This window comes from Oncorhynchus nerka, linkage group LG18 (genome assembly GCF_034236695.1).
Source record: "Oncorhynchus nerka isolate Pitt River linkage group LG18, Oner_Uvic_2.0, whole genome shotgun sequence".
NCBI classification, from domain to species: Eukaryota; Metazoa; Chordata; class Actinopteri; order Salmoniformes; family Salmonidae; genus Oncorhynchus; species Oncorhynchus nerka.
Window position 1 is genome coordinate 34,107,344 of NC_088413.1, and position 25,968 is coordinate 34,133,311.

Consider the following 25,968-nt stretch of genomic DNA (forward strand, 5'->3'; position numbering starts at 1 on the left):
ATGAAATACTTGAAACACCAGCAACAAATAAAATACACAAGGCACCCAAATGTTTTTTTTTAGGAATAATTTATTGCCAGTAGGAAAGCGTGAGCTAATGGCAGTATTCAATAAAAACCTTAACAAGACCATAGCACTGCTCACACCCACATAGACATCTGAAAAAGTCAAGTGTCTATGGATAACTTTGCACTATAAATATATTGGGTCCCATTTTCGTGGTGGAAAAATAAAGAGGTTCCAAAGTCACCATGTACAAACAAACAAATAAAAAAATTTAACAACACAAGAATATGCAGTCGCTCATCGAAAGACCCTTTCTGAAATGAGCAGGAGACGATCAACTTTCAACGGATACATTGTGTTTTGGAAAAGCAAAGCTCTTCTCTTTTGTTAAACAATTTTAGTTTTTTTATTCTTGTGAATGAAGGAACAGTAAGGCTGATAATGTAACACACCATTTAACTTGTGTTTTTTTTTTTGGGGGGGGGGGAACAAAAGCATGAAATATCTACAAAACCTAGTAAACCTTGAAATCAAAACTGTACATTTAAATTTACATTGAAAATGAACGAGGATTTGTATCAAAAATCCGTTTGCACTGTTTTACCTCTACAAATACAGATATCACCTTGAATTCGGTGTTTTATTTATCATAATTGTTAATGGTGTCAATGGTTTTCTTTTTTCCTTTGTAGTTGTACATCAATGTACTTTTCCGTCAGACATTTCTTGTGCATAATTGACATTTACTTAAAGCAATGGCACAGCCAACTCAAACACGGGTATTTTTCCAGTACTGCAGGATTTGGACTGAGTAGATAGAGGAGGCTACGGGGTCCAGTGCTAAATGGTATCTCCTTGAAGACACTGCCGCTCAGCCAAGCAGCCTTCAGAGTAAGACCAGTCCCGATTACTCCTGTTAAGGTGAACAAATTCATTGCTCTCTGTGTGTACAGTGTCTTACGAAAGTAGTCACCCCCCTTCGCATTTTTCCTATTTTGTTGCCTTACAACCTGGAATTAAAATAGATGTTGGTGGTTTGTATCATTTGATTGCAGCTCCTTCAGGGTTATCTTTGTTCTCTTTGTTGCCTCTCTGATGAATGCCCTCCTTGCCTGCTCCGTGAGTTTTGGTGGGCGGCCCTCTCTTGGCAGGTTTGTTGTGGTGCCATATTCTTTCCATTTTTTAATAATGGTTTTAAATGGTGCTCTATAGGATGTTCAAGGTTTTGGATATTTTTTTTAACCCAACCCTGATCTGTACTTCTCCACTCCCTGACCTGTTTGGAGAGCTCCTTGGTCTTCATGGTGCCGCTTGCTCGGTGGTTCCCATTGCTTAGTGGTGTTGTAGACTCTGGGGCCTTTCAGAACAGGTGTGTATATACACTGAGATCATGTGACAGATCATGTGACACCTTTCACACAGGTGGACTTTATTTAATTAATTATGTGACTTCTGAAGGTAATTGGTTGCACCAGATCTTATTTAGGGGGTGAATACATATGCATGCACCACTTTTCTGGTTGTCATTTTTTTGAATTTTTTTGAAACAAGTAATTGTTTTCATTTCACTTCACCAATTTTGTGCATGTCCATCACATGAAATACAAATAAAAATCTATTTAAATTTCAGGTTGTAATGCAACAAAATAGGAAAAAATGGCAAGGGGGGGGAGGGGTAAATACTTTTGCAAGGCACTGTATGTATAAGTGTGTCTGTGTCAGTGTAGTGTCTCTTTGTGTTGTGTGTAGTTGTAGTGTGTACATACACGGGTAGAGGGGGTTAACATAAGGTAGAGATGGAGGGGTGGGGGGTGGGGGTTCAGGCACTTTTGTTTGGATCCAGTGTCAGACTTCAGTGTGCTGTTGGGAGTCCAGTGCGGGGATGGCCAGCTGCTCAAAGTGTCCCTCGTCACCGCTCTCATAGTCGCTCATCATGACCTCTGACTCCTCGCAGCACGCCGACATGTCCGAGCAGGAGGCCGTGGATGTGTACAGGGACATGGACATGTTGTCCAGCGCCGGCGCCTCAAAGTCCCCCCGGCCGTACCCCATGGGGTAGCCGCCCCGGTAGCTGCTGGCGCCGCCCATGGTGGACGTCGGGGTGGAGTTGGTGGCGGCCGTGGAGCTGCCCCGGCCCAGGCTGCCCTCAGCGTCGCTGGGGTAGTGGTGGTGCGGTAGGTACTGGTTAAGGCTATAGAGCTGGGGCAGCGGTGGGCGGTGGCGCACCCCCGAGGCCGAACTCGAACCTGGGCTGCCAGGAGGCGCCAGGTCCCTCCGGGGTGGTTCTAGGGTGGCGTAGCGGTCGCCATACTCGGGTAGGGGCGGCAGGGGCAGGTCCTCGTGGGCAGGGAAGTCCTCTAGCGGCAGCGGGAAGTCGCTCTCGATGTCGTAGCCGCCGGGGTAGTAGTCAGTATCGATGGCGTTTGGGTCACTGTACAGGGGCGCCGGGGACTCCACGACCTCATACTGCGGGAACTCCTGGATTCCAGGAAGTTGAACACTTGGCATCCAATCAGAGGTGTCCCAGTGATAGCCTGTTGGACAGGATGCAAAGAATTAGACACCACAGGTCCCACCACCTTACGCCTCAAAGCACATACACACACACCAGCAGCATGTTAGTGTTAAAAACCCACACCATGCAATTTTCATGACACACCAACACATTCAGTTGGATGTGTTAAAAAATAAACACAAAAATACATTCTTTGCAAATACACGTACACATACATAGTATAAACAAATACTGATTAAGATGTAATACACTTGAAACAGACACTTTTACTACATTTACTGCTTTTCTGGAGTGGTTTATGCTGAGATCATTTCTAAATGGGGGTGAATACGATTAGTGATTTTCAAAGCAACGTTTCAAACATTTGCTTTAAAATTGGCCAATTTTTTTTTTTGTGTTAGACATCAAAGGAATCTAACTTCATTCAACGTGGGACTGTTATAGTTACTGGGGGAAAGCGGGGACACAAAACACATTTTAGGGTCTATGTGAGGGATTTGAATTGAAGTACTGTGACAAAATGAGTTTCCATGTTTAGTTTATAACTATCCATATGATATTGTTTCGACCAAATAATGCTTACACATTTCCAGTCTTATTTCCTCACAGCATCTACGTCATGCAAAGGATTGTTTTGTTGGTTGACAGTAAGGGGGGGGAACACCACTGGGCTTCAGGCAAAAAAATGACAAAACAGTCACCTCTTGGGTTCTTGAGATCATGAGCCAAAAAAGACTCTTTAGACGAGGCGAGGTGGGAGAGAGGGAAAACAAGTCAAGTTAAGAACCCGAGAGAGAGAAGCCCAGAACAAGAATGAAAAAAAAAACACCTACTGCTCTTGAGTAAAGATACACGCTTACAATACAAACAAGTGCCATTTTCTTAAACGGTCAATTGAGGGGCGAGGGAAATGAACCTAGCCCCTTCCAAATGACATTTTCGCTGCTCTGTTAATTGGCCAATCGTGTGAGACATTTCAATTTTGAGACTCAAATTAGGCAGCGCGATTCAAATTACAATAATTTGGATGTCAATGAGATGGGGCATATCATTGGATAAGGAAATGGCATCTCCGAGGCCTAACTCATCATCCTGACACTGAGGACGGAGCATGAAATTACCAGACCTGGGTTTAAATAGTATTCAAAATCATTTTAAACTGTGCTTGCCTGTTGCAATGGAACCAATAGAAATGTGTTTTTAAAATGCAAACTCTGCCCACCTGCTACTACTCCAGGCAGGTGGAAGCAAACACTCAAAGTACTTGAAACATTTCAAATAGTATTTGAACCCAGGTTTGGAAACTACGGAACGCAACCACACAGAAACCACACAGAAACACCGACTAACAAGTATTGAGGTGATAGTAGTAAAAAAGTACCTTCTCCTTCCACCGAGTCAATAACAGAGTTGACAAGGTGGATAACCGTCACTATGGAGGCTTGTGAAAGGTAAGGGAAAGGAGCAGATGAGGAATATGTTTAGTACAAATGATTTGGAAAAAGAAACCAAACAAAAATGGAAGAGCACGTTTGCGTCGGGAAACGTCAAACTGACGTTCGAGAAACGTTTCCCTACAAAAACACTTCCCCCCCCCCGTGTTGCTCTGAAACGTATGTAGTTTTTGGTTGGTGGGGGGGGGGGGAGGACGAAGACGGGAGGGTAAGACTGACTGCATGATGTTGAAGGATGTCTACATTGGATGTTTGGGTTTCGATGGTTGGTCACAACACAGAGGTGGAACGGGACACGGTGGAGTAGGGAGTTTGGTCTTTGTACAAGAGAACACACAGCAACAACATACAGAGATGCTAGGGGTGCCATTGATAGTATGGAAGGAAGGATCAGAGAAATTCTCAAGGATAAAAACGCCTTTCCAGCCCTAAAATAGCTAAGACTATATTTTTGTCCAAATACAGTCTAAAAAAACAACTAAATAATAGTTAACAAAGAAGTTGAAATATTTTCTATATAGATATACTGTAAAGATATCTATGATAAATACATTAGATCGATGTATCAGAAATCCAGCAGGTTTTCACGGTCAGGTTATAAGGATAAGTACAGATGAAGGTTGTGGTGATTGATGGCCAACACATTCCCCACAACCCAATGTGAAATGAGGGCAGATATGGGAGAAGAACCATCATATGTACTTTATACCCTTGCTTAATTCTCCTCGCTGTCTTCTTCAAACATCCATCCGTGGCTAGATTTTGTTTTAAAAGAAACACATGCGAAAAGAGAGACAAAAATAAAAAGGGACATACAAGTAAAATAAGAGAAAATAACTTAAAATCATGTTATGATGCTAATTTGCAAACTTCCTTGGCTAATGCTAATTTCCCCTCTTGTCACTGCAGTGGGGAAGCCTGTACAAGCACGCCTGTTTTGCGGCTCGGGCTGAGTAGAGGGCGAGAGAGAGAAAAAACAAAGAGACCGACAACAGAAAGGCCTTTTTATTCCTGGAGAATCTTGCTAAATGTTTTTTTTCTCTTTGATCGCTTCCTTCTGTACCGAGGTGATTGAGGACTTACAAGCTGACCCCTAGTTAAAACCGTGTTCTGGGTCTGTGGACCGATTTGATCCAAATGGGAACTGAAGCCCCGCAGCAAAAAGGGAGAGAGAAGAACACATGACCCCACAGAGCCACCGCCGCAGCCAATCACGGCATGCAAAGAGCGATGATTAGCATGTAGCATGTTCACAAGTCAACTACGGCCAAGGGGCCACTCTACAAAGAACTGCAGTCAAACAAGAACCAGAAGAGTTTTCCACAAGCATCCCCACGTGTGCTTTCCACTGCAAACATGCAAGAGTCTGATGTACTGCTTCGGGAATTCAGAATTATACAACCAAAGTAAAATAACATATTTAGATCTACATTAAGAACAAATATGGGTCTGTAGACGACCTAACTTGGTTCACTTTGGGTATAAATCAATCTAGTCAATACATTAGGACATTTATCAATGAAAAGAGGTTGACCATTTCTGTTCAGATGCATACCGTTATCGTCACAGGACTCGGACTGGAAGGAGCTGAGGGACTGGACCTCAGACATACTGCCCCTGGTGTTGTAGTGACAGGCACTGTCCTCCACTGGCTTCTTGGTCAAACAGTGATCCAAGTCTACTACCTTAGCTGGAGTACAGAAGCACAGACACACAGAGATGTAGGTGGGTGAAGTAGTATGTCCGGGAAGAGACGACACGCAGGGATTTGCTACATTTCTACTGTGATCAAGTTTGAGGGGTTTTTGTACTTTGGCTTTAGTATTGGACACGAGGGTTGAGAGATATTTGCCCCTTTAATGACTAGATAGATCATTCCAGACTGTACAATTGATGTCCATATTTATAATATTGTCATATTATTTAATGACAATCTTAGTATGGTGAAAAAATTATATGTTAATTCATTTCGACATATTCATTCAGTCTAACTGATAAAACTGCACAGTTTTGATTTGTAAAGTTCAAAAAGAGTATAACTCTTGCATTTCCCGACTTATCGTCAATATCAAATATCACGAGAGTCGATTTAATCATATAAATCGTCCCAACCCCATTGGACACACCGTGAATGATGTGAAGGTAATTCCCACCAATGAGCCTAAAACAATCTATAATAGGGAATCTACAAATATGAATCAACAATAAAGATATGGACTGGAGTAAAGGAGCTTTACCGTCGTACTCGTAGTCCCAGCTGGGCTTCTGGATGGAGTCGCTGTCGGAGACCGAGTTTGAGGGCGGCGGCGGAGGCAGGTTGGGCGCCACGCTGCACACAGCAACCGTCTTGCGGTGTCCGTGCATCGTGTCCGGGTTGAACGTGCTGAACTCGGGGTGCTCGGGGATGGCCGAGCCCTCAAACGAGTTGCGGTCCAGGTTGTTGCGCGAATCGCTGGGGATGCTGGGTGTGTACGAGCTGGGCCGAACAGGCACCTGCGGCGGAATGTCAGAGTAAATGTTCTTACAGAGCTTTGCGTCAAAGTAGGGCCCCTGGAGGAAGGGGTGCGGCGCTCCTAGGCCTCCCTGGCTGCGCTTGTTGTCGTCAGACTTGGACTTTCTTCGGCACGCCCTCTTGCGGATGACCACGAAGAGGACGACCAGGAGGAAAATGGCGGCCACAAAGACCACAATACCGATGACTTCCTCAAGGCCGATGTTCCAGGAGGTGGAGATGAACTCGTTGCGGACCTCGGAGCGGAGTTCGCATAGCCACCCGATGTAGCCCAGGGAGCAGTTGCAGGTGTACGAGCCGTAGGTGTTCTGGCATTGGCCGCCGTTGGAGCACGGGTTCTTCAGGCACTCGTCCACATCACCAAGGCACCTGCACCGCGACGAAAGGACAGGGAGGATCAAGAGACAGCAACACGTTGACAGTAAAAGAGAGTCGTTGGCAAATGGACTACGGGAAAAACGGTGGCATTGAGAAGTAAGACGGCCGCCCTTTTTGCACACATACCTGTCACCCTGGAATCCCTGTTCACACTCACACACAGGACCATCCAGGCTGTCAATGCACTTCCCACTGTTTTTACAGGGGTTGTCTGTGCAGTACGGCCCCACCTGGCACCTGTAGCGAAAAGATACGTATTCAATACAGCAGCCTAGACCAAAGAGTAATGCGAAATAACCGTATTACTTCCTGACAGTCACTGATCCAATGCGGCATCCGAGTATCTCAGAGAATTATCGAGACGCGTGCATGCGATTCCAGCTCTGCGGAAACGCTCAATGCCATTTCCTACAGTGCAACGCTTCCGTTTTTTGTTATCAACACGAGGCTCAGGCTCGATTTTCATTTCAGATTAAGTGAATGGAGGAGTGCTAACAGATGTTATGGAGAATACTGAGGCCCTGGATAGGAGCAACAACAAAAACGCAGATAAGATGATTGTTTCCTCTGTCAAAATATTTATACAACACATGCCAAAACAGATTTTTATTTTTTTTGAAAATGTCATCCAATCATTGAAATTGGTAAGAGGGCATAATTTTTAATACCACGCTTATAACAAGTAATACATCCTTATATCCGTCAGCAAAAGCCAGGAAAAATGGTTCGTCTGAGCTCCCAAATCTACAATTCCATTTTCACCCTTAAGCAGTACACTATGTTCATAAAAGCATCATATCTATGCGAAAGAGACAGATTCCTACCGTTGTCCCGAGTACTGCCCTCTGCACTGGCAGTGGAGGTCATCGCCGCGTGGCACGCAGGTTCCCCCGTACAGGCAGGGGTTGGAGGCACATGGGCTGATGCCAATCTCACAATGAGTACCCATGAACGAAGCCTTGCACTTACAGAAGTAACCTGGTGAAACAGCAGAGAAAGCATAAGAGAAAGGTTGGACATGCCATTGTAATTTGGTGTTCACAGGGCCGTGGGGGAAACAGGTTTGGATTGAGGAATGAGGATTACAGCTGTATACTTTAACTTTGGGCTCAGAAACGCACATTCGGATGACACAGTAATCATCTTCAGATAATCAAAACGTTGGGCATTATAAGCAGACTAGGTTGAGGAGCATAACTACGCAACTCGAGTAGACACGACACCAGGCGACAAAAACCACAACGGGAGTTTCGTACCTCCGTTGGCCAGTGAGGAGCAGCTGCCCCCGTTGGTACAGGGGTTGCTGGAGCAGCCCTCGGTGGCGGGCGCCAGCACGCACCCGGGCGCCACGTCCACCGCGTCCTCCAGCATGGCGTGGGCGCCACGCGCCTTGGTGTTGAGCGGCAGCTCTTGGCCGTTGAGCACGATGGCTTCCACGCAGCCTCGGAGCCCATTGGTGAGGGGCAAACTGCGACCGTGGCGCCCGGCTGTGGAAGAGGGGTGCTGGCGCACATGCCCGCCGAAGTAGACGCTGTTGTCCAGGTTGAGTGTGCGCAGAGTACCCGGCGCTGTGCCCGAGGCGGCGTGCACGCGGTCCAGGACCAGCTTGGCGTAGTTGCCATCCACCTCGAGGGTGACCGCGTGCCAGTCACCGTCGTTGACCTGGGTGCTGTGTACAGAGACGATTCCAGGGCCACTGCCACAGTCAAACTTGTACTGCAGGCGGCCATTCACAATCTGACGGAAGGAGAAAAGGAGAGAGAGGAGTTAGGCCCCGTCCAGATAGAACCGCTAGTCCCTACCCACCATAGGAACTTCTGCAGCTCTAACCAGCCTGGATAAGTAGCAGCAATATGGCAAAACGGTCACCGTGCCAAGGCGGGGCTACCATAATTAACCAATAAGGAACGGGCGGGGGTGTGGTATATGGCCAATATACCACTGCTAAGGGCTGTTCTTAACTGGTTACAAATGTAACCAGAGCAACAAATAAATGTTCTAGCAGGGCAGACATTTGACGAACTGACCTGTTGGGATGGTGGCATCCTATGACGGTGCCACGCTGATAGTCACTGAGCTTTTCAGTAAGGCCATTCTACTGCCAATTTTTGTCTATGGAGATTCCATGGCGGTGTGCTCGATTTTATACACCTTATACACCAGCAACGTGTGTGATTGAAATTAGTTGAATCCACTAATTTGAAGGGCTGTCCACATACTTTTGTGTATATAATGTATTGTCTTGTAATATCATGTAATTTTCAAACCAGTAAGCTAAATCCCTTGGAGCACTAGTGTCCCAAATGGCACCCTATTTCTTCTATAGTGCACTACTTTTGACCAGAGCCCTATGGGCCCTGCTCAAAAGTAGTGCACTACGTAGTGAATAGCTAGCTGATCCTCTGGCACCTAGACCGTACACCGGTGAGGAATGTGTGAGAAAGTGCTTTCCGCTTCCCTCTCAGCATTCCCTGAAAATAGCACGGCTGTGTGTGTTGTTCGACATGCAGTCCCACCACCGCATTCCCAGAGCCCTTTCACGCGAGGATCATAAAAGACAACCAGCACACAGCATGGTGCCCCCCCCCAAGGGGAGGTCCTGGCAGCTAGCGATTATCAGGCCGTTGCCTTCACAGGATAACATGGGCTAATACGGGGATTGGGCATGGGACTGGGAGCTGGAGCAGCAGACTCAGAATAAATAGGACAGTACCCACAGCACAGACAAGAAAGTAGTTTGTTTACTGTGATTTCATGCCCAAGCTGGGAAAAATACTACGGTGGACTTGAAATGGTGTGGGAAGGAGATTTATGTTCTTATAGTCTGTGGCTAGTAGCTAGAATCCGGCATCTTCTCACATGGACACGCGCACACAGTGTTTGACCTTTGACCCACCTCCAGGATGCTGTAGTCGGTGCCCTTGGCGTACATGACGGTGGCGTGGCTGGAGAAGGTCCTCAGCCTGAGGGACAGCTTCATCTCCTCCTTGTTCTCATTCTCCATCAGACGGTACTTGACATAGCCCGTCCCGCTGAACGTCAGGGACTGGCCGTCTGGGGAGGGGGCAAAGATAAGTATGGGGGGGAGAGATAAGAAGAGGGAGAGACCGATAACTAGACAGTGAATACAGAGACAAAACAAACAGTAGGTTCATATATACTCATTTGACAGCTTCATATCAGTGAGCGAGAGGGAGAGAGGGGTAAGTAGAGAGAGAGAGAGAGATATGCAGAGGGGGAGAGAGAGAGTCAGATAGGATGAGAGGTGTGTCTGCTCTTACCGGAGCACTTGCCCTGCTTGGCACCATCTGTACACACACAGCTATACTTGGCCTCCTTCCGGTCTGCCACACACTCCATGCCCTCTGGGCAGTGGTTGGCATCACACAGCTTGTTCACCGTGGGACATTTGCCACCTGGAACAACAACGTACACGGGTTAAGAGCATGATGAAGCCAGAATGGGGTCAGGGGTTTAGGTCTATGTGTGTGTGATGGGGTGGGAGGGGTAAAGGTGTGTGTGTGTGTGTGTGTGTGTGTCTATTTATGCACATCTATGCCTATGTGTGTGTGTGTGTGTGTGTGTGTGTAGGCCCATGTACGTCTCGGTGTGTGCCTGTCAGTACCTTCACATTGACAGGTAGCCGTGCGCTGGTGTCGTGGCGTGACGAAGCTGAGACGGGCCGTGCTATAGGTGGACATGGCGGTCCTGTCCAGGCTGATGACCTCGTCGCAGAAGCGCAGCGGGCAGTCCAGGCCGGCGCACAGCTTCTTGACCACGCGCACGAGGCGCACGCCCGTCATTTCCTCGATGACCGCCGCAGACGAGTTGAGCTTGCGGAAGACCACCTGGAGGAGCAACGGTGAAGACGTTAAAAAGACTGAAAGATCAACCTGGAAGTCCTTAAACGGACATGTGACATATTGCAGCGAATTCGGCACTTGACTATTCTTCATGATGAATCCTAGAGTTTTGATTCTATTTCACAACTGTAAATACATTCGGTCAATTTCTATGGTTGCCCGTCTTCTATTCGTACTTTTATGTTAGTGGAAGACAGACCAGCATTTTAAAAGCTATTCATACATAGTGTGCCATATTATATGTTATGCTAAAGTTAATATCCCTATCATCATTATTACAAGCATTATATTGCGTTAAATTATTACATATGCTATTGGTATTATTATCGGTATCATAACCTCATTGGCTAGTAAACAAAGTAAGTGCTGATCTAGAATCAGTCTTGCCTTTCAGATCACAATTGATAGGATGAGATGGACAGGGGGAGGACCTGATCCGAGATCAGCACTCCTACTCTGAGCCGTGGTCATGGTTCTTACCTCCTGTGGTTGGTAGGGACTCCCGGACTTCTCCAGAACCAGTAGAACATCCAGGTCTCCTGTCCCCTGCTCGGAGGGCTGCAGACTAACCAGCTGGGCCTCGCTGCGTCTCACCCCTGCTACATTCCTCAACGCCCGCTGGAACGTGCGCCAGTAGTCCCCGACGAACTCTTCGGGCGCGATGCCGGCGAAACGCACGGCGATGGAGTTGTCCAGCGCCTGCCGAGTCACTTGGCGCACGTGCACGTTCACGTCGGCCGTCGCCGAAAAGCGCCCGTCCGTGACGGTGATGTTGAGCGGGTAGTGGCCCACGTCGAGCGGGCGCTGGGCGATGACTTTCCCGTCCGCGGCGGAGACGGTGAACAGAGCGTCTTCGGCGTTATCCTGGGATGATGGAGGTGCGAGACTGTAAGTTAGCGTGTCGTAAATGTCCTGGTCGGTGGCGTGGATTTTACCGAGCACGCCGCCGGGGTACTCCTCGCCGGCGACAGAAATGTAGATGTCCAGCGGGAAGACGGCGGGCGGGTAGACACTCTCGTCGATGACCCGGATGCTGATGTAGGCCGTGGAGAGGAGCTGGGGCTTGCCGTTGTCAGCCACCTAGAGGGAGAAAAGGGAGAGGAGAGAGGGATAAGTCACATGTTGTGTCTGTTGAGAGAGAGAGGGATAAGTCACACGTTGTGTCTGTTGAGAGAGAGAGAGAGGGATAAGTCACATGTTGTGTCTGTTGAGAGAGAGAGGAATAAGTCACATGTTGTGTCTGTTGAGAGAGAGAGAGAGAGGGATAAGTCACACGTTGTGTCTGTTGAGAGAGAGAGAGAGGGATAAGTCACACGTTGTGTCTGTTGAGAGAGAGAGAGAGGGATAAGTCACACGTTGTGTCTGTTGAGAGAGAGAGGGATAAGTCACATGTTGTGTCTGTTGAGAGAGAGAGGGATAAGTCACATGTTGTGTCTGTTGAGAGAGAGAGAGAGGGATAAGTCACATGTTGTGTCTGTTGAGAGAGAGAGAGAGAGAGAGAGAGAGAGAGAGAGAGAGAGAGAGAGAGAGGTGACCCAACTAAAGCTTGCATATTAATTATCAAAAACTCATACTAGGACTTAGGCCTAGTTATAAAATGTCTCCAAAACTTTGACACGATTCACTTATTTTACTGCTTTCATTCAACAAAAAGTACTATTTCTGACAACGTATAAGCCCAAATAACTGCCACCATGTCGGCAACCATGTTAAAGCAGACTATCACTCAGCGATCCCCCATATCACCCCTACACGGGTAATAACGGGTAATAACATAACTGTGCTCGACCTAGGATGGACTATCACTGCGTCAGTTGCGTGTTAGTTTGCTTGTTTATTATACTCTAGTATCGCCAAATCACTTATCGTCCAAGAGCGCTCAGAAGGCTAACCAAATGACATACAGGGTACAGCAGAAAAAACCAAACAAGACACGTGTTGGAAGTACTCCATCTTTGCCATTCATTTTGCTCTATGCAGCTCCACTTCCCCACTGTAGAGGGAGCTTATGCTCTTCCATTCTCCTAATGCTGAACCTTCCACACTCATCAATACACAAGTCAACATGGACCACCTGCAGAAAGACTAAGGGCCTACGTGCTCAGACAAAATAAAAACGTCCACCTGCGTTTGGAAGGCATTTACACAGCCAGAGACGCTACAGCAACCTCTGGAGAGTTCGGGGAGGATTACCAAACGTTAAGAGAGAAATACACAGAGTAGAACAGATGGAATTGTCGGTCAGAGAGAAGAGGGAAACCATCTCGGCTCTGCTCAATATATTTCTATCTGCAACATTCAGAACGTTAGTCTGAGTCGAGAAATCGCACTTCTTTCACATCCGCCTACTCCTTTTCTCCGAGGAGAGAGAGAGAGCGAGAACAGTAGTTCACCGACTCGCAACACGCGAGCTGGCTACGGCGCTCACCACTATGCCTCTCATGTGAGATGTTCCGCCTTGCACTCTGATTCACTCGGTGTGAGAGAGGGCAGCAGGATTTTACATTTATTTATACATGGTGATTATTTAGATTTGACGCTATAGATCTTGTTATCATTTTGATGTTTCTAAGAGAGGTTTATCACAGTGGGCAGCGGCAGAGCAGGCTATTTTCCACAGAAAGAGAGAGAAGGGAGAGAATAGAAGAGAGGTAAGCATATGTATAAGTATGATGGGGGAGTAGAGGGGGTGGAGAGAGATACAGAAAGAGAGAGAGAGATACAGAAAGAGAAATACAGAGAGAGAGAGATACAGAAAGAGAGATACAGAAAGAGAGAGAGATACAGATACAGAAAGAGAAATACAGAGAGAGAGAGAGATACAGAGAGAGTTAGAGAAAGAGATACAGAGAGAGATACAGAAAGAGAGAGATACAGAAAGAGAGAGATACAGAAAGAGAGAGATACAGAAAGAGAGAGATACAGAAAGAGATAGATACAGAAAGAGAAGAGAGATACAAAGAGAGTTAGAGAAAGAGATACAGAGAGAGAGATACAGAAAGAGAAAGAGAGAGATACAGAAAGAGAGATACAGAAAGAGAGAGATACAGAAAGAGAGAGATACAGAAAGAGAGAGAAAGATACAGAAACGGAAATACAGAGAGATACAGAAAGAGAAATACAGAGAGATACAGAAAGAGAAATACAGAGAGATACAGAAAGAGAAATACAGAGAGAGAGAGAGATACAGAGAGAGATACAGAAAGAGAAAGAGAGAGAGACACAGAGAGAGACACAGAGAAAGAGAGACACAGAGAAAGAGACACACAGAGAGAGAGAGACACAGAGAGAGAGACACACACAGAGAGAGACACAGAGAGAGAGAGACACAGAGAGAGAGAGACACACACAGAGAGAGACACAGAGAGAGATACAGAGAGAGAGAGATACAGACAGACACAGAGAGAGAGATACAGAGAGAGAGAGAGAGAGACACAGAGAGAGATACAGACAGAGAGAGACACAGAGAGAGACACAGAGAGAGACACAGAGAGAGACACACACAGAGAGATACAGAGAGATACAGAGAGAGAGATACAGAGAGAGAGTTACAAAGAGAAAGAGATCCAGAGAGAGCGAGAGATACAGAGAGAGTGAGATACAGATTGATACAGAGAGAGAGAGAGAGAGAGACACACAGAAAGAGAAAGAGAGACACACAGAAAGAGAAAGAAAAATAAAGTGAAGGAAATACAGTAATAGAAGGAGAGAGAGTGACCAACCAACACTCCATATATGCTCCTATAGTACCTGGACATGCAGCAGGTAGTTCTCATTGGTCTTCCTCTTCAGCTCTTCCACCACCAGCAGCACCCCCTGTTGGTTCACCTCGAACACCCCCCCCTCATTGCCGTCGACGATGGCGAAGGCGAACGGCGGCCCATTGTGCGTGGCGTCCCGGTCGGTCACCATGAGCTGGACAACGCTGGTCCCCATTGGACGATTCTCCTGCGAGAAAAGGAAGTGGTTTAGACTTAGTATTCGGGGATACTGTGGGCAGTACCGACTGCTGTGTGAGAGAGCAGTAAGATGGGATTTGATGTGGGAATCAATCTTGTGAATCAATCTTTCTCTTCCTGGAAGGCTAAGCCATTTTTTTCAGTGTGCGTATATATGTGTGCGTTTGTGCACAGACACCAAATCCCTATATCAGATTTCTGGTTTTCACTGTGGCTCCTCAAAAGTAAAGACAGAGATACCTGACGGTGCATCCCTATTTGCCCAATCTCTCCCTCCCTTCCTGATAGTAAAAAGGGAGGAAAGATGCATTTTTTTGTATCATCTTTCGAATCCTTACACCTTCTGTCATCTCACCACTTCTTTCTTCACTTCCAACCCCTCATCCCTCCCTTCTTCTCTATTCTCTTCTCTCCTCAACTCTTCTCTCCCCGTTGGCCTCTCTTTCCCACCTTCCCCACCCTCCTCCCCTCCCACTCTCTCCTTCCATCCATCCCTCCCTTCCTCCTCACCTGGATGATGAGGCTGTAGTTGGCAGGGGAGAAGAGGGGCGGGTTGTCGTTGATGTCAGACACGTCGACGTTGACCGTGGCGCTGCTGGAGCGGGCCGGAACGCCGTTGTCCGACGCCAGCACCGTCAGGGTGTACCCCGATGTCTGATGGGGAAGGGAGGGAAGAGGGGTGGGTGGGGTGGCGAGAAAGAAATGGAGATAGAAAGAGAGGAGGGAGAGAGGAAGACAGAATTAATACCTCTCACTCTCTACTGCTTTTGTAAGCGATTATGCAAAGCTGACTGGTAAACTGGCTCAGCGTTTCAGTTTGATTGCAGTCTACAGTGCAATTAAGGTGTCACCGAAGACAGAATTAGATATCCCCCACACACACACACACACACACACACACACACACACACACACACACACACACACACACACAAACTTCAAAGACATTTCACAGATATGCATTTGAAGGAATTTACATCAATGCCCATCCATTATAACGTTTGAATGTTTCACCATACCGTCTCTCTGTCTAGCTGGCGTGCCACTTTGACCTCTCCTCTGATTGGGTCAATGGTGAAGGGACTGCCCTGGTTCCCTGCCACGATGGAGTAACGCACGTGGTTATAGGCTGGCCCGTCTGCATCCTCCGCCATCACCTATGACCCGAGACGACAGGAGAGAGGAAGAGTCACGACCAGCCGCCGAGGACGACACACACAGATGTAGACTTACACACACACACCTGCTCTGACACGAGACCGTGGAACAGATATATTCACACACACCTGGCCAGTATTGGATCCTAGGGGAAATCAGGGGACGGACAGGATTCACACGTGTGTGACACGGGCAAACATAACAATCCTGTTTAACTTCTTATGGCTGGGGAGCAGTATTGAGTAGCTTGGATGAATAAGGTGCCCAGAGTAAACTGCCTGCTACTCAGGCCCAGTTGCTAATATATGCATAATATTAGTCGATGTGGATAGAACACACTCTGAAGTTTCTAAAAATGTTTGAATGATGTCTGTGAGTATAACAGAACTCATATGGCAGGAAAAAAACTGGAAAAAAAATCCAACCAGGAAGTGGGAAATCTGAGGTTTGTAGATTTTCATTTATTTGCCTATCCAATATACAGTGTACAATTTGGTCTGATTGCACTTCCTAAGGCTTCCACTGGATGTCAACAGTCTTTAGAACCTTGTTTCAGGCTTCTACTATGAAGGGGGAGCGAATAAGAGCTGTTTGAACCAGGTGTCTGGCAGAATGCCATGAGCTAAGTCAGGTCCGCGGCCGTGAGCAAGAGCTCTGTTCCTTTTCATTTCTAAAGACAAAGGAATTGTCCGGTTGGAATATTACTGAAGATTTATGATAAAAACATCCTAAAGATTGATTCTATACATCGTTTGACATGTTTCTACGAACTGTAAAGGAACTGTCATCTGAACTAAGTGCCTGCGCCTTGTGAATTTGGATTTGTGAACTAAACATGCAAATAAAAAGGAGGTTTTTGGACATACTTGATGGACTTTATCGAACAAAACAAACATTTATTGTGAAACTGATATTCCCGGGAGTGCATTCTGATGAAGATCTTCAAAGGTAAGTGGATATTTATAATGCTATTTCTGACTTCTGTTGACTCCACAACATGGCGGGTATCTGTATGGCTTGTTTTGGTCTCTGAGCCATGTACTCAGATTATTCCATGGTGTGCTTTCGCTGTAAAGCTTTTTTGAAATCTGACACATCGGTTGCATTAAGGAGAAGTTTATCTTTAATTCCATGCATAACACTTGTATTTTCATCAACATTTATGATGAGTATTTCTGTAAATTGATGTGGCTCTCTGCAAAATCACCGGATGTTTTGGAAGCAAAACATAACGCGCCAATGTAAACTGAGATTTTTGGGAATAAATATGAACTTTATCGAACAAAACATACATGCATTGTGTACCATGAAGTCCTATGAGTGTCATCTGATGAAGATCATCAAAGGTAATTGATTCATTTTATCTCTATTTCTGCTTTTTGTGACTCCTCTCTTTGGATGATGGAAAAATGGCTGTGATTTTCTGTGGCTTGGCTCTGACCTAACATAATCGCATGGTATTCTTTCGTCGTAAAGCCTTTTTGAAATTGGACACTGTGGTGGGATTAACAACATTACATTACATTACATTTAAGTCATTTAGCAGACGCTCTTATCCAGAGCGACAAGTTTATCTTTAAAATGGAGTATAATACTTGTATGTTTGAGGAATTTAAATTATCTGATTTCTGTTGTTTGAATTTGGCGCCCTACACTTTCACTGGCTGTTGTCAAATCAATCCCGTTAACAGGATTTCAGCCGTACGAAGTTAACGACAAATCATTTATATCGGGTTGATTAGACACAGTTAACACATGGACACAGGGGAAGAAAGAGGGAGAGGAGGGGTGAGGGGCCAAGGGAAGAGGTGTTAGAAAATGTATATCGGGGCGGCAGGGTAGCCTAGTGGTTTGTGCGTTGGACTTGTAAACCGAAAGTTTGCAAGTTCAAATCCCTGAGCTGACAAGGTACAAATCTGTCGTTCTGCCCTGAACAGGCAGTTAACCCACTGTTCCTAGGCCGTCATTGACAATAAGAATTTGTTCTTAACTGACTTGCCTAGTTAGATAAAGGTAAAAAATAAAACAAATAGAAAAGGGGGAAGGGGAGAGGGTGAGAAAGGGACGTGAGTCACCTATCTTTAATTCATTAGTATGTGTGTTTGTGTGTTACAGTATGAAGAGCGGAGGGAGGTCCTCGTTTAACCAGTTATGCATTAGGGGGCGCTATTGAACATTTTGGATGAAAAACGTTCCCGTTTTAAACAATAAAATAAAACAATAAAAAGATGCTCGACTATGCATATAATTGACAGCTTTGGAAAGGAAACACTCTGACGATTCCAAAACTGCAAAGATATTATCTGTGAGTGCCACAGAACTGATGTTACAGGCGAAACCCAGATAAAAATCCAACCAGGATGTGCCGCATTTTTTTGAAACCGCCTCATGCCAATGACTCCTTATATGGCTGTGAATGAGCTACGAATGAGCTTCCGTTTTCTACGTATTCCCCAAGGTGTCTACAGCAAAGTGTCTACAGCACGTCCTTTTAGGCATTTCCATTGAAGAATAGCCGTAAGGGACCATATATAGCATATGGTCACATGGTGTCTCCCGCAGAAAATCTTGCGTAAAATACTGAGGTAGCCATTTTTCCAATCGCTTCTTATGAGAAACCAATTGCCGGATATATTATCGAATATATATGTTAAAAACACCTTGAGGATGGATCCTAAACAACGTTTGCCGTGTTTGTCGATATTATGGAGCAAATTTTGAAAAAAGTTTGGCGTTATAGTTGTAGCATTTTCCGGTCGATTTCTCAGCCAAGCATTATGAAGAAACGGGAGCTATTTCGCCTACAAAAATAATCTTTTTGGAAAAAAGGAACATTTGCTATCTAACTGGGAGTCTCCTGAGTGAAAGCATCCGAAGTTCTTCAAAGGTAAATTATTTAATTTGGTTGCTTTTCTTATTTTCGTGAAAATGTTGCCTGCTGCCAGCAGAGCTAGCATAGCATTATGCCATGATAAACTTACACAAATGCTTGTCTAGCGTTGGCTGTAAGGCATATTTTGAAAATCTGAGATGACAGTGTTGTTAACAAAAGGCTAAGCTTGTGTTTGAATATATTTATTTCATTTAATTTGCGATTTTAATGAATAGGAAAAGTTTCTAGGGGTATTTATGTCCACTGCGTTATTCTAATGCATTTGAGGCTATGATTACGCTCCCGGATACGGGATTGCTCGTCGCAAGAGGTTAACTCTGCACCACCAGAAGGTGATCTAACACAGCAACTGATACGTGACAGAGAGAGAGAGATAAAGAGAGAGGGTACTGACTGAAAGACTAGTTAACAAAGGGGTGAAATAATGGGATGAGGTGTGCGTGCGGTGATTGAAAAGGTATTTTATGAGCGGGAGGGAAACAGAAGAAGAATGACAGACGCGACATAAGCGCACTGCCTATACAATGGTAGGGGAATCCCCGCAAAACAAAAACATGTTGTAGGTTCCAACACAACGCAAACAAACTCTAATATATTCCTTTAGCGATTTGATATGCTTTTTTGTTCTAGTTTTCTAGAAACACCAGACCAAATGATCAGAACGGTCACTCATCGGTCAACTCACCGCCACCACTGTCTTGCCGGGTTCGGCGTCCTCGGCCACCACGGCGGCGTAGGTGGCCTGGCCGAAGGCGGGGCTGTTGTCGTTGACGTCCGTCAGGTTGATGTTGACCGTGGCCATGTCGCTGAGCGGCGGCGTGCCCCCGTCCGTGGCCTCCACCGTCAGGTAGTACTCGTGGGACGCCTCGAAGTCCAACGGCTCGATGACGAAGATGTCACCTGGAGGGGAGACGAAAGAGGGAGAGGGAGGATAGGACGGATGGATTAGAAGAAGGTTCCTCCACTGTCCCAATGTACACAACAGACATGTCATCTGCTACGTCCCCTTTGAAACGCAGGTTGACGTTTACTGAGTGATCGCCCCTTAGATAGGCCAGCTGCAAAGTCGAAATTGGCTAATTTAATGTCAGGCATTAGGCTGCCTCCAGAACAAGATATGTGTATGCCACACATACACACAAAGGTAGTAGTCATAATATGGTGCCCCTGGCGAGACATAAAGGAAGAAGAGAGGTGGAGACAAGAGGGGCAGAGAGAGAGAGAGAGAGAGAGAGAGAGAGAGAGAGAGAAGAGAGATACAGAGAGATACAGAGAGATACAGAGAGATACACAGAGAGAGAGAGAGAGAGAGAGAGAGAGATACAGAGAGAGAGAGAGATACAGAGAGAGAGAGAGATACAGAGAGAGAGATACAGAGAGATACAGAGAGATACAGAGAGCGAGAGATACAGAGAGATACAGAGAGAGAGAGAGAGAGAGAGAGAGACAGAGAGATACAGAGAGAGAGAGAGATACAGAGAGAGAGAGAGAGATACAGAGAGAGAGAGAGATATACAGAGAGCGAGAGATACAGAGAGATACAGAGAGCGAGAGATACAGAGAGAGAGAGATACAGAGAGAGAGAGATACAGAGAGAGAGATACAGAGAGAGAGAGAGATACAGAGAGAGAGAGAGAGATATACAGAGAGCGAGAGATAGAGAGATACAGAGAGCGAGAGATACAGAGAGAGATACAGAGAGAGAGATAGAAATACAGAGAGATACAGAGAGAGATACAGACAGAGAGACAGAGAGAGAGACAGAGAGACAGAGAGAGAGAGAGACAGAGAGAGAGAGAGACAGAGAGAGAGAGAGACAGAGAGAGAGAGAGAGAGAGAGAGACAGAGACAGAGACAGAGAGAGAGAGACAGAGACAGAGACAGAGAGAGAGAGACAGAGAGAGAGAGAGACAGAGAGAGAGAGAGACAGAGAGAGAGATACAGAGAGATACAGAGAGAGAGAGAGATACAGAGAGAGAGAGATAGAGATACAGAGAGATACAGAGAGAGAGAGATAGAGATACAGAGAGATACAGAGAGATACAGCGAGAGAGAGATACAGAGAGAGAGAGATAGAGATACAGATAGATACAGAGAGATACAGAGAGAGAGATACAGCGAGATACAGCGAGAGAGACATACAGAGAGAGATACATACCAGTCTGAGGGTCGACACTGAACATGCCGTGTTCGTTCCCGCTCACGATGGCATAGGCGATCTCCCCGTTGGCTTCAATGTCCCGGCTAGCGGCGTGCACCCGCAGCAACTGCGTGCCCACCGCCACGTCCTCCGAAACGCCCGCCACATACTCGCGGTGCTCGAACACGGGCGGGTTGTCGTTGATGTCCAGCACGGAGACCGTGACGCGGGAGAGGGACGAGAGGCGGCGCGGGGAGCCCCGGTCGGAGGCGCGCGCTTTGAGCTCGTACACAGCCCGCGCCTCGCGGTCCAGGGGCTTTTTTAAGGCAATGACGCCGGTACGCTCATCCACGGAGAAGTGGCCGTCGGCCGAGTCGGCGAGGGAGTAGAGGATGTCGCCGTTCAAGCCTGGGGAGGAGACAGAGAGAGATGGAGATCGTGTTAAAAACACATGGACTAAAATAAAACTAAATGTGTAGAATCTGATATTCTGACATAAGAGCATTAGACTAACATTACTCTGAGTGACAGTTCATTATCGTTTTGCCTTTGTTGGAAAGCAAAACCATGAACAATCCAAACGGCCAACAATATAAATCTCTGTGTACTTTCTCAGCAATACAGTCACACACTCCTGAGTAACAATACTTTGTCATATCAGCCGTTCAACACCATATACCCTTTTCGCCGACCAAAAGCATTCACAACGCAAACATGCAAGTCACATCGCCCTCGTAATAACACCTTGCCGCTTCCCGACTGGGCGGTCCAAAAACAAGACGGAGACGGATGTGGACAATAACCATAATGCCTTTTTGCAGGTGGCCCACATCTCTCACACACACACACACATTCCCCTCCTCAGCGCATCTCATTACGACTAAAGAGACTCTGTCTGTGTCCCAAATGGCACTCTATTCGATAGTGCACTACTTTTGACCAAACGGGCCCTGGTCAAAAGTAGAGCACTGCAATGGGAACAGGGTGCCATTTGGGATGCAGTTCTTGTCGGCAGGAGCCCGGCTTATTGCCACCTGTTGGTTCCAGTCACCGTCGCTTTTATCAGACCAAATTACTCGGCCGACGGAAATTGCTTGATGACGTCTAAGTGGATCGCGCCAAATCGTTAAGCAATCTCGACTCCCGACACCAGGCGATTATACTTCATATCCAGTCTTCTGGACGTTTCCTCCAACACTGTGGCCTGATTTTGTCATGTTTATGCAGTACCTTATAAAACTATGTTCCTACTTTTATCTTGCATCCCTATCTGGTATCCAAAACCAGTCTGCCATTTTACTTAACCACAGGCAGACAAAATGTCTACATGCTAATCTCCAAATTCGGCACCGTGGGTTTGATTAAACTGTGCCTTCGGAAGACAGCATTAGTTGAAACTTTATCGACAGCGGTAACAAAGATGCTCCTCCTCAGCCCAAAGTGGCAAGAAAGCTTGTGTGCATATCTAGTATGAGCCACATAAATGCTGTTTACCCAATAGAACGAGGGACAGCACAGACAAGGAATAGAAAGAAAAAAACACTTCAGAAGATAACTGGGGATAGAGAGGAAAGAGATAGGGGGATAGAGAGGAAAGAGATAGGGGGGCTAGAGAGGAAAGAGATAGGGGGGCTAGAGAGGAAAGAGATAGGGGGGCTAGAGAGGAAAGAGATAGGGGGCTAGAGAGGAAAGAGATAGGGGGGCTAGAGAGGAAAGAGATAGGGAGGCTAGAGAGGAAAGAGATAGGGGGGCTAGAGAGGAAAGAGATAGGGGGGCTAGAGAGGAAAGAGATAGGGGGGGCTAGAGAGGAAAGAGATAGGGGGATAGAGAGGAAAGAGATAGGGGGATAGAGAGGAAAGAGATAGGGGGGATAGAGAGGAAAGAGATAGGGGGATAGAGAGGACAGAGATGGTAAGAAATAGGGGGATAGAGAGGAAAGAGAAAGAGAGAAAATGAGAAAGGAATGTGTCAGCATAACTTCTCCCTTAAACGCAAACAAAGGTCACCAACCAGCTTCATAGTTTGTTAGCTTTTTTCCCCCAGACCGATAAGAAACCACTTTGAGAAGCACCGCCATGGCAGTGGGCACACAGCAGGGACAAGGACGCGAGTAAGTATGAAACTGCCAAATATCTTCAACCCAAATGAGCCGGTCTAGATAGCACAACTGGTGTCGGGAACTGGCAGTGCTCAAAATGTGTCAACATTTGGAGCAAAGAAATACTCTGAGTCTCAAATGTCGATGATATCCGCCCGAATAGTGAATGAATCCTCTATCTATCTGACAATGGAGGTCGGACACGCACGCCGGTGCACACGCACACACTCAGTCCAATGGCCGCTGGCTGAGTGAGCGAGGACTGTGTGACCTGGACTGTGGCAAAAATTGGTATTTTGTCTCGTCAGAGTCGTCATAGATGGGCATTGACTTTGTTATTTCCCTGTGCGTGGGACTCTTCGGTTCTCCTGACAATACGGACATACATCAGCCAATACACATTTTACAGGGCTGGCGATAAAGACACAAACTAGAACTCTACAGGTCCGTGTGTGTGATATATGTGATACCAACACGTGTGAAAGGAATGCAAATGAATCTCATTCAAAGGGCTTTATTGGCTCGGGAAACACATGTTTACATTGCCAATGTAAGTGAAATAGATCATAAACAAAAGTGAAATAAACAATATTTAAAACAATAACAGTAAACATAACTCTCACAAAAGTTCCAAAAGAATAAAGACCTTTTTATTTATTTTTTTATTTCACCTTTATTTAACCAGGTAGGCTAGTTGAGAACAAGTTCTCATTTGCAACTGCGACCTGGCCAAGATAAAGCATAGCAGTGTGAACAGACAACACAGAGTTACACATGGAGTAAACAATTAACAAGTCAATAACACAGTAGAAAAAAAGGGAGTCTATATACATTGTGTGCAAAAGGCATGAGGAGGTAGGCGAATAATTACAATTACAAATAATTTTGCACGCCCAATTTTTCAGTTTTTGATTTGTTAAAAAAGTTTGAAATATCCAATAAATGTCGTTCCACTTCATGATTGTGTCCCACTTGTTGTTGATTCTTCACAAAAAAATACAGTTTTATATCTTTATGTTTGAAGCCTGAAATGTGGCAAAAGGTCACAAAGTTCAAGGGGGCCGAATACTTTCGCAAGGCACTGTATGTACAGCTGCAGCGATCGGTTAGCAGATGTTTGAAGTTGGTGAGGGAGATAAAAGTCTCCAACTTAAGCGATTTTTGCAATTCGTTCCAGTCACAGGCAGCAGAGAACTGGAACGAAAGGCGGCCAAATGAGGTGTTGGCTTTAGGGATGATCAGTGAGATACACCTGCTGGAGCGCGTGCTACGGGTGGGTGTTGCCATCGTGACCAGTGAACTGAGATAAGGCGGAGCTTAACCTAGCATGGACTTGTAGATGACCTGGAGCCAGTGGGTCTGGCGACGAATATGTAGCGAGGGCCAGCCGACTAGAGCATACAGGTCGCAGTGGTGGGTGGTATAAGGTGCTTTAGTGACAAAACAGATGGCACTGTGAAAAACTGCATCCAGTTTGCTGAGTAGTGTTGGAAGCAATTTTGTAGATGACATCGCCGAAGTCGAGGATCGGTAGGATAGTCAGTTTTACTAGGGTAAGTTTGGCGGCGTGAGTGAAGGAGGCTTTGTTGCGGAATAGAAAGCCGACTCTAGATTTGATTTTCGATTGGAGATGTTTGATATGAGTCTGGAAGGAGAGTTTACAGTCTAGCCAGACACGTAGGTACTTATAGATGTCCACATATTCAAGGTCGGAACCATCCAGGGTGGTGATGCTAGTCAGGCGTGCGGGTGCAGGCAGCGAACGGTTGAAAAGCATGCATTTGGTTTTACTAGCGTTTAAGAGCAGTTGGAGGCCACGGAAGGAGTGTTGTATGGCATTGAAGCTCGTTTGGATATTAGATAGCACAGTGTCCAAGGACGGGACGGAAGTATATAGAATGGTGTCGTCTGTGTAGAGGTGTATCAGGGAATCGCCCGCAGCAAGAGCAACATCATTGATATATACAGAGAAAAGAGTAGGCCCGAGAATTGAACCCTGTGGCACCCCCATAAAGACTGCCAGAGGACCGGACAGCATGCCCTCCGATTTGACACACTGAACTCTGTCTGCAAAGTAGTTGGTGAACCAGGCAAGGCAGTCATCAGAAAAACGAGGCTACTGAGTCTGCCGATAAGAATATGGTGATTGACAGAGTCGAAAGCCTTGGCAAGGTCGATGAAGACGGCTGCACAGTACTGTCTTTTATCGATGGCGGTTATGATATCGTTTAGTACCTTGAGCGTGGCTGAGGTGCACCCGTGACCGGCTCGGAAACCAGATTGCACAGCGGAGAAGGTACGGTGGGATTCGAGATGGTCAGTGACCTGTTTGTTGACTTGGCTTTCGAAGACCTTAGATAGGCAGGGCAGGATGGATATAGGTCTGTAACAGTTTGGGTCCAGGGTGTCTCCCCCTTTGAAGAGGGGGATGACTGTGGCAGCTTTCCAATCCTTGGGGATCTCAGATGATATGAAAGAGAGGTTGAACAGGCTGGTAAAAGGGGTTGCGACAATGGTGGCGGTTTTAGAAATAGAGGGTCCAGATTGTCAAGCCCAGCTGATTTGTACGGGTCCAGGTTTTGCAGCTCTTTCAGAACATCTGCTATCTGGATTTGGGTAAAGGAGAACCTGGAGAGGCTTGGGCGAGGAGCTGCGGGGGGGGTGGAGCTGTTGGCCGAAGTTGGAGTAGCCAGGCGGAAGGCATGGCCAGCCGTTGAGAAATGCTTGTTGAAGTTTTCGATAATCATGGATTTATCGGTGGTGACCGTGTTACCTAGCCTCAGTGCAGTGGGCAGCTGGGAGGAGGTGCTCTTGTTCTCCATGGACTTCACAGTGTCCCAGAACTTTTTGGAGTTGGAGCTACAGGATGCAAATTTCTGCCTGAAGAAGCTGGCCTTAGCTTTCCTGACTGACTGCGTGTATTGGTTCCTGACTTCCCTGAACAGTTGCATATCGCGGGGACTATTCGATGCTATTGCAGTCCGCCACAGGA

General features: G+C 46.3%; 1 protein-coding gene across 3 annotated transcripts in view; it reads right to left on the bottom strand.

Moving 5' to 3' along the window:
- Window positions 1–466: 466 nt before the first annotated feature.
- LOC115145866 (protocadherin Fat 1-like) overlaps window positions 467–25,968 on the bottom strand; it is a 98,685-nt gene continuing 73,183 nt past the window's right edge. Inside the window, exons 14-30 of one of the 3 annotated variants that reach the window (XM_029687454.2) lie at window positions 20,897–21,286; window positions 19,424–19,638; window positions 15,707–15,844; window positions 15,198–15,341; window positions 14,479–14,676; window positions 11,209–11,808; window positions 10,491–10,713; window positions 10,147–10,281; window positions 9,762–9,919; window positions 8,122–8,602; window positions 7,690–7,843; window positions 6,992–7,102; window positions 6,213–6,856; window positions 5,531–5,665; window positions 3,903–3,962; window positions 3,223–3,258; window positions 467–2,540 (exon numbers count right to left, since the gene is read on the bottom strand). In XM_029687454.2, the coding sequence (XP_029543314.2) occupies window positions 1,852–2,540; window positions 3,223–3,258; window positions 3,903–3,962; window positions 5,531–5,665; window positions 6,213–6,856; window positions 6,992–7,102; window positions 7,690–7,843; window positions 8,122–8,602; window positions 9,762–9,919; window positions 10,147–10,281; window positions 10,491–10,713; window positions 11,209–11,808; window positions 14,479–14,676; window positions 15,198–15,341; window positions 15,707–15,844; window positions 19,424–19,638; window positions 20,897–21,286 (4,511 nt within the window). In that variant the 3' untranslated portion in view covers window positions 467–1,851. The remainder of the gene's footprint in view (window positions 2,541–3,222; window positions 3,259–3,902; window positions 3,963–5,530; window positions 5,666–6,212; window positions 6,857–6,991; window positions 7,103–7,689; window positions 7,844–8,121; window positions 8,603–9,761; window positions 9,920–10,146; window positions 10,282–10,490; window positions 10,714–11,208; window positions 11,809–14,478; window positions 14,677–15,197; window positions 15,342–15,706; window positions 15,845–19,423; window positions 19,639–20,896; window positions 21,287–25,968) is intronic. The other 2 variants (XM_065004049.1, XM_029687456.2) reach the window with 2 other exon arrangements.